Raw genomic sequence first — 10074 nt, forward strand, 5'->3', positions numbered from 1 at the left:
CTTTTATATTTCACAAACTAAGTTTATAAAATATAAACTTTAAATTTTTGGTAAATGACAAAATAATTTATCTAGTCCAAAATGTTGTGCATGACTTATTAACTTATACCATGTGAATTATGTAATGTTACTTGCTAATGAAAATGATTATTTCCTAGAAATAAATAATCTCTAATTTAATTATAAGAGTTTATTGAATACTTATTAAAATCAATTTCTAATAAATAATCAATTTCATCAAGGTGTTGTTAGTGTGACCCATTAATATCACATGTTAATTAGAAATATTTCTTTAATATGATTCTTAAGCATACAAGATCCTCCAATCCCCCACTTATGCAAGATTAATATTAGATTGACATAGACAATGGTGAATGTCTAGATGTTGGATTAGGTGTCTAAACCATTAACTAAATTAGTATATACTTGAATTATTAGCAAAGTCCTTTTGGGTTGCTCTCAAATCGTTGAATATGATGACTTTTAGATCTATATATATATATATATATACATATATATATATATATATATATATATATATATATATAGGGTTAGGATTAAATGTGAATTCTAAATATTGTGTGAATATGTGACCAAATTATGATCATTGGATTAAAAAAATTAATGACTATGATTTTAGGGTGCATTGTATTAATATAGGATAACAATTACTATATAATTACAATCAATTAATTCTAAGGTTATTAAAGAGTAATTATGACATTTTATTAAATGAGATAAAAGAGAAGTAAATATATTTTAGGAAACTAAGTCAAATATATTAACAAAATCCATATTATTATTTTTAAAACCAAATCACAGAAAATCACGTATTGAAAAATGTGCAATATTTTTTTACACGATAATCACAAAAAACAAAATAGATTTCATTCTCTAAAAATTACTTAATTTGATAACATATTTCTTTCGATAATAATTAGACGATTTCACTATTAGTTTTAAAAACTATTAACAAAATGTTTTTATACAAAGTTTAGAAAGTATAAAATTAAAGAATTGGACGGTTTGATTCTTTAAAAATCAAGAATTTACTTGAAACTTATTTCATTCTTTAAGAATGCATTGACTAATAAATATTTGTGAACTCCTGTCATAAAACTAGTGAGATATATGAGAAAAAATCATTCTTTAAGAACAATCCATTAATATTTTATAACATTTTTTTAAAGTATATGTAATATTCTTTTTATATAGATTCACCAAAACTATAGACCAACTCAAAATTCTTGAAGAATAGGAAAATGTTATTTTTACAAATAAAAATATGTTACAGTATGTAACATAATCTTGAAGAATATGCAATAAACTAATATATTCTTTATATGAATTCTGAAAGAATGAGCATTTGATTCGGCACTATATCTGAGTTTTAGTCACCAACTTTCTTGATACATATATTAAAGAATTCAATTTAAACTACTTACCAAAATTATAGGAGTGAAGTTAAATGAAATGAGTTATAATAATTATAAGATTATAACTGAAAATGCATTTATTGATTTATATGTTAATCAGTATCATACCTTTTTTAAATGATTGGTCAAAAATTTGTTATACAATCACACAGTATATAGTGTTTATATATGAACCTAACTCTCTCTCTCTCTCTCTCTATATATATATATATATATATATATATATATATATATATATATATATATATAGGTTTAATCTTCAAATCATTAAATTTGGCCATCAAAATGCATTCTGAGTATGTTGAAATTAGTGGTTTTGATGTGAGACTGAGCACGCAGTCAAGGTTTGATAATAAGATTATAAAGAAGAAACATTTTATATGTAATCTTGGTGGCAAACAGAAAAAGAAATCTTGTGACACATTGTGTACAAGTGGTGCTAGGAGGAAAAGAAATTCAAATTCAATAGTTATTGGTTGTCAAGCTAACATTATATTTGAATATGTGTATGGAACTCCAGATCATAAAGTTTTTCAGTTCGATGAACTTCACATCCATCCACTTAAGAAGAGAATTGATTTAAAAAAAGCAAGGCAAATGTCATATTCAGAAAAAGAGTTTATAGTGTGTGCTTCCACATCAAAAATAGGCCCAACTATGGCTTTTAAGTTGAGGGCAAGCCTGAGAGGTAGGTATGAGTTTGTAAAGCCCAAAGTAGTTGACTATAAAAATTTAAGGAGAGATATCAACAGGGTTATAGGTTATAAAGATGCCCAATGATAGTAAACAGAATGAATCACCGTCAAGCTCACTATCCAAATAATTCATTTGAGTTTAATTGTCAAGATGATGTTTTGGACTGTATCTTTTGGGCTGATGAAATGGAGAAGGCATATTATGCTGAATTTGGTGATGTTATCTCGTTTGATGCGACTTTCCGAACAAACAAGTAAGTTATTCTATCTACTTTTATATTGCTTATTCATATATGAATATTTTAACTATTATGTTTAATGTTCAATTTTTATTGTTGAAATTATTCTAATAATATACTGTAACCGTATTCATACATGAATATTTTTATCTTTACTTATAAATACATCAAAAATTGACTTTAATGAACACCTTTTTTGTGTGTTAGGTATCGAATGGTTTTTGTTTCATTAACTGCTATTGACCATCATAAAAAATTAATTACTGTTGGAGCAGGTTTTATAAGCAATGAAAGCATTGAGTTCTACTCTTGGTTGCTTAAAGCGTTACTTAAAACTCATGGGAAAGAACCAACACCTTTTTTATCCGATCAAGATGCTGCAATAAAACAAGATATTGAGAATGGTTTTCCTACTTCAAAGCACCGATTATGTATGTGACATATAATGCATAAGTTGAAAAAAAAAGGTATTATTTTAATATATTTCAAATATGTATGATAGTATTTAGTTATTCATAGATGAATATAGTAATTTTTTCAAATATTAGTATATTCATTTATGAATATTTATTGTTATTTTACTTATTAATATTTATTCATTTATGAACAAATATAGAAGTTTATTTTATTTTTGTTTTAATACAAATATCAGATGAATTATTTACGAACACATACTTTATAAAAAGATTCTCGAAGCTTGTTTGGGACATTAATATGAAACATGATGTATTTGAGGTGAAGTGGGGTTTCCTTATGAAGGAATTCAATCTAGAAGACAAGAGATGCTTTAAAGAGATGTTTACAAAACGTGATTCATGGATACCTGGATATTTTAATGATATTGCAATGTGTGGGTTGATGAAGACTACGTCGAGGTCAGAGAGTATGAATTCATTCTTTAATACCTACTTAGAAAATGGTAATTTACTTTTGAATTTCATGATGAATTACGACACTGCCATTCAAAAGCAAAGGAATACTCAACAAGAGCTTGATAAGGCATCAAAGAAAGCATCATATAAAATGAAAACACCTCGAGAAATAGAACTACAAGCATCAAAGGTTTATACAAGTACATTATTTTTTGAGGTGCAAAAGGAATATATAAAGCAATTTTTTTTTCTGTACATATTTGTATGTTGGTATTGAAGATGGGTGAGAAGTTTACATTGTGCAACACAATAACAATAAAAGCTAATTTAAAATTGAATTTAAGGTAATTTAATATTTTTTTATGAAAAATGTAAGGTTTATATATGAATATGAGAATATTCATATAAATGAATATTCTCATCATTTTAAAATTAGAACATGTTCATATATGAGTATTTATTTATTATTATTCATATATGGATATGTATTATTGTATATGATTAGAATCTAATATTCATATGTGATTGTTCATATGAGTATTCATATATGAATGTAAATGTGTAATTTTTGTTTAAATTGTTTTTTTATTTTTTTATTATGTTTTTGTATCAGGTTGAAATAAAAGCTGAAGAGAAAGAAATAAATTGTAGTTGTGAACATTTCAAGCGTATGGGTGTTTTATGCAGACATGATTTTACAATAATGATGAGATGCGGTGTTAAAGAAATTTATGTAAGGTTCATTCTGAAAAGATGGAGAAAGGATGTGATATCAAGAAATTATCGTTTTAGTTCTCTTCAATCTGATTTAGGGGATCGTGAGAATATGAAGCTAGTCAATGATTCATATTATAATTTTAAATCATGTTTTGATATTCCAGGAGATAAAAAAAAGAAATTGGCTTTGTTTGCGGAGAAACAACAGATGTTGTTGAAGGAACTTGAGAGTGAGAGTGATTATACATCTGTTATACTGAAAAGCAAGAGGGATGGTGAAGTCGTATGCCAGCTTATGGGTGTTTATATTCCTATTCCAAAAGAGATTAATATTCATGTTCCTCAAGTTCAATGCAATAAAGGTTTAGGAATCAAGAAAAGAATTCCAAGTGCAGGTGAAGTAGTATATGAAAATTCTGAAAAAGAACATAGAATGTGTTCAGGATGTGGAAAACGAGTTCCTCATAATTTATGTACATGTCCAGTAAGAATTGCAGCTGCTCAATAAACAAAAGACAGGGTTTTTTTTTATGATTTTTGGTTTTATTTATTATGAATAATACACATTTATATTGATATGGTAAAATGATATGTGAAATACATTTTCTTTTAAATGAATATATCATATTTGTTTTTTATATACTATTAAATAAGTTATATTGATATGGTAAATGTATATATGAAATACACATATTATTTGTAAATTATTCATAAATGAATACATAATATGTGGATTCATTTATCATTAAAGATGTTATTATTTAGATATTAAATGTAAAAGAACATATAATGTTGGTATTCAATTATGAATAAACTTAAATAAATTTGAAAACTAGCAGAAATGTATACAAATATGTGAACTTTGTTATACTAATAAATAAGTTATATTCATATCTGGACTTTGTTATATTCATATATGAACTTTGTTATACTGACATATTACTACTAATTTAATCATAAATAAATATATCATATTCGAATTCAGTTATGAATAAACAGAAATAAACTTTGAAAATATTTGAATATAAAAAAATGACAGAAATAAGCAAACTTGTTTCTACTAATAAATAAGTTATATTTATATATTAAATTTGTTATATTCATATCTGAACTTTGTTATACTGAAATATTACTCTTAACTTAATCATAAATGAATATATCATATTCATATTCATTTATGAATAAACAAAAATAAACTTTGAAAATATTTGAATATAAAAAACTGACAAAAATAAGCAAACTTGTTTCTATTACATAATCATTCAACACAAGATAATAAAACCTGTTCATAAGAATTTTACAAACAATTTTAACGATGTTCAATAACACTTAACAAACCATCTAAAACTTGTTTCACAGAACCATCTTACATGTACTTCAAATTCATTAATCTGCAACACAAACTATTCTATACCATCACACTTCATCACAAGCAATCATAAATATTCTTTTAACCTGTTTTGCATTGTTTGCATAGCCTTGTATGCATGAGGAGTACGCACTTTGAATTCAACTTTTTGATATTTTTCAGCAAGATCCAGCACCTTAGCCTTCAACATGTTAATTTCAGAAGCTAGCATTCGGTGTGCATACCTTTGCCTGAGCTTCTCTAAAGTAGTTTGTTGAATTGCACTTTCTTTATAAAGACCTGGTTTCCAATTTGAGATTGGTTGTCCCATATAGGTCTCTATATGTCTCATTGCAAAGACCCCACAATCAACTTTGTGTCTAACTGTTCTCCATGGCATTTCAAGTCTTTGGGGGTGTGATACTTTCTTTTGAGATAGCATTGGCTCTTGGATGACTTATTTCTTTAAAGTATCTCACAAACAAACTTTTCTGATCATTAAATAAAATAAAATTTAGATATGTAATAAATTGGATCTTTTATGTTGTTGTGAAGTGGGTACATACCAAAAGTTTCAATAGCACTCCGTATTTCCCTTCATAATCCCCCTCAACTACACTGTTGTCTATAATTTCAATTGATGGTTTCTTTAAGTTGAAGACAATCACAAAAATATGAGCACTTCAAACAACTGGAAAGAATACCTATTTTTATGTATATAATGGTAAGTATTTTGTTGATAAAAAATATATTAAAAAACAAGTTTAATTAACATACCATGTCAATATCTTTTATTTTCAAGATTTTTTTGTACCTATCGGTACTGTCATGAAAGTTTTCCTTGATTTTTTCATACTTTCTTTCATCAGACAATGTTGAAGATAGATAAGCAGTTTATAACCAATATAATTTTAAAGGATTAGTAATTTGTTAATAATAAATGAATACATCATGTTGGTATAATAATCATAAGTATGTACTAAATATATTTATTTTTGATTTTTTTATTCAAAGATGAATACATAATCATATGTAAATTTCAGTTGAATATACATAATTATCTTAAAGAATAAATCATATTGGTATAATCATATGTGAATTTCAGTTGTAAAAAATATAATATTCATAAATGAATACATCATATTAAATTAATAAAATTAAATTGTTTGTTTTTCTTTTAAATTAATCAAATAATTTAGATAAATAAACAAAGAAAACTAATGAAGCTTTAATTTAGAAAATTTAAAATTAGAAAGAAGTAGATTAATGAAATTGATATGCATTTATTATTACATCTATTGCATTTATTATATTTAAATATTATCTGGAAATTATTAAAATTAAAAAACCACAAAATGCCATGTGGAAAAAAAAATTGAAAATAACCACACAATGACATGTAGTCAGACCATGATAGTGTGACACATGATAAAATGTTCTTTAATTTTTAGGGAGGATGAATAAAGAAATCAATAGTTTTTTATTTATTTATTTTTTTTTAATGTAAAACATATCCAGATTGAATTATTCATATGTTAATAGAAGAAAATTATAGATAGGATATACAAGTTATTTATAAATTATAACAGGGATATAAAATATATGATATGTATTTTATACCTTTTTGATTTTTCTGCATTGATCGCGTTTCTCTCATTGTTGGTGAATCTTTATTAGAAATGTTTGTCTTCTTACCTTCATTCAATAGTAAGTAGAAGATAAATGAGTTTGATATTCATAAATGAATATTTGAATAATATATATATATATATATATATATATATATATATATATATATATATATATATATTCATAATTTTTATTCACATATGAATATGTATATTATATTCATATGTGAATAGAACATAGATAAGTCATTTTTGTTGTATTCATACTTAAATAATGTATATATGACAGCAAATTATGTTCTATTCATATGTGAATATAACGTATATATAACTTAGTTTTGTTTGTGTTAAGTAAACAAAACATATTAAAACAAAATTATCTTCAATATTTTCATTTTCTGTTGTATTTTTAAGTAAAATCTCATTTAAATGTTGACAATCACTTATAAATAAATTTAATCAGATCTAAATGGTATACTTATTTTATTTACCTTTTTGATTGGTTTTTGTTTTTCGTTTATATGTATGCTTCACTGTTGGTGTTGTTTCTGTAAGGATAAGTAGTTAATATTAGGATATCATAAACGAAATGTGAAGTAATGTTTATATTTTAACAGAAAAGTTGTGAATAAGTATGAAAAATTAAGAGAAGATGTAAAATCATTTATATCTCAACTAATAATGGATCATTCCTACAAAAATTTCAAGTAAATCAAGTAATAATAAAGGAGGATTACGAGAATGAACGATTATCACAAAATTTGAAGTAAACAACCTAGTTTGAAGAATGAACAGTGTAAATACAAAATTTCTAGTTATAAATCAACTAATAATGAATGAAAATTACGAAAATTTCAAGTAATCAAGTGATAAGTTTAGAAAGGATTAGAAGTCGTTAAAAATCGAAGAAAAAAATGCCGATGAATACCTTTCATAGTCAACAGTGAGGAAATTGTTTCGTTTATGTTTTGGTCGGAAGACATTGTTCTTCGTTTTGTTCTTCTCCATGTTGAGAATCCTTTATGTTATTGAATCATTCTCCAAATGGTTTTCGTGTTATGGGGTAACGATGATGTGTTCGAAGAGAGAAATGATGGTTTTCTGTCGAGATTTGATGTGTGATGAAATTACTTAAGTGCCCTGACGGTTTAATGTTTTTGGTTTATTTACAAATTTGCTACTACTCATTAATGTATTTAGATTATTTACAAGTTTGTCACCGAGCATTTTTTAAGTTCATTAAATGATTGGTTGAGAATGGTACCCCAATTCTCAATCTTTTTTTTTTCTCAATTAAACTCTCTCTCTCTCTCTCTCTCTCTATATATATATATATATATATATATATATATATATATATATATATATATAAAATAAAAAATAGAAAAATATTTAATTTTCTTAATTCTCTTGATCTAGAGAGAGTAGTGTTCTTTGGCTGTATGGAAATCACGAATTTTAATGTTTTTTACTTTGTTTTAGGGCTTAGGGAGAGATGAATATAATTTACTATAAATAAGTAAATATGTAAAAGAAAAATAACCCATAGAGGCTACAGCTATTAGAAACTCATAACAAATATTTAATATGTCGATAAAAGGTCATGACTGGTGTCGTTATACAAACTGTACTTGTGCCACACAAACACAACAAAGCAATGTCTGGACCAAGTCTCTACTTGATTTAATTCTTCCACAGGTGTTTTTTTGTTTCTTTATAACAAGAGGGCTATCTAACAAAATGGCAACAAATAACAACTAGTTTTATTTCGTTACTAGATAAAAAAAATATCTAATAATTTTATTGGTAGAAACATCTGTAGGCATAAAAAGTAGTAGACAATTTAATTTCTCTTTATTATTCAAAAGAATAATATTTTTGCAAGCATGTATTATTATATATAATACAATTGTGGTACGTTATCATTTACCGTTTTAGTATTTATAGATGGAGTTTTGTATCTTCCGCCGTAAAATAATAAATATTGTTTGCAAGTTTGTTAATAAAAAGTTTGCTTGTTTCGCCATAGGTTTGCAACTATTGTTTGGAGAGCCATAGGTTTCTCCCTATATGTCCCATGTTGTTCTTGGAAAATCAGGACCACTGTATTGAATTAGCAAGTCTCCAAACTCCTGTTTTCTTTCTTTCTTTCTTTCTTTTTTTTTTTTCTAAATTTTAACTCAGATTTTTAAAAAGTCTACGGTTTTTATTTTTTTTATTTTTAAAAGAAATTTAAACTTAGTTTTTTTGGAAGTATTTTTTACAACTTATTTTTTACGATGTTTTTATATAAATTTAGTGGTCAATTATATTTTACAGCTCTTGTATGTTTTCATGTTTACACGTATCATTTTAAAAGTCTAACTCATGCCGTAAAAGTCCTTTTCATGACTGTGATAGTACACTGTGTATGGATATTTATTTTGGTTATTTTGTAAATTCAATTTCCCATATGACATGTTGGAACATAAATTAACCTACTAGAAATTAAGTTATATTAACATTAAATTCTATTAATATATTTTATATCTATATCTACAACAAAACATGGTAAACATACCTTAGTTGTATATATTATGTAGACAAAATCATCATTGTGTTTGGCAAAACGTTGTGAGGATTTTTTTTTTTTAAATATAGTCCTTAAGTTTGAATTTCTTTGGGCGAACAGTTCTATGACCAAATTTGTTATAAGAAAATGTTAAGTTTTCCTGAAATGATGAAACAATCCTTTTTAATTTTTTTGTAAATGGTTAATAATTAAAGAAATTTCCATAAAACAACAAATTATCCTTTCGATTTAACGAAGAGAGGCACCACAATCACATACACAGTGGTTTACCATTGACCTTGGTTTATCATGGTACACATCCAACATTGGAGTACTTATTCTCTTTAATCTTGACTTGCCACAATTGCCCACGATTATCGATCTCTGCTCAACATTTTTTTGCTTTCCTTTTCCATTAATTATTTGTTTCTCGTTTTCATTAATCATCAATGTCCTTGCACATATATTTTCAAAAAACTCAAACAAAAACAATAATTCAATAAAACATTATAATTCGCAATTATTTCCGTAAAAGACAATCGAATTGCATCAATCTGAATCGTGGACTTGAATCAACCACGTAAATTT

At 25.6% G+C, this 10074-nt stretch overlaps 1 protein-coding gene across 1 annotated transcript; it reads left to right on the forward strand.

Annotated features, from left to right (window-relative positions):
• Positions 1-1721: 1721 nt before the first annotated feature.
• LOC111915391 (protein FAR1-RELATED SEQUENCE 5-like) lies at positions 1722-4467 on the forward strand. The gene is made up of 5 exons (XM_023911052.2): positions 1722-2124; positions 2220-2385; positions 2578-2801; positions 3023-3432; positions 3856-4467. Exons 1-5 carry the CDS (start codon positions 1722-1724, stop codon positions 4465-4467), a joined length of 1815 nt encoding a protein of 604 aa, XP_023766820.2.
• Positions 4468-10074: the final 5607 nt, after the last annotated feature.

This window comes from Lactuca sativa, chromosome 4 (genome assembly GCF_002870075.4).
Source record: "Lactuca sativa cultivar Salinas chromosome 4, Lsat_Salinas_v11, whole genome shotgun sequence".
NCBI classification, from domain to species: Eukaryota; Viridiplantae; Streptophyta; class Magnoliopsida; order Asterales; family Asteraceae; genus Lactuca; species Lactuca sativa.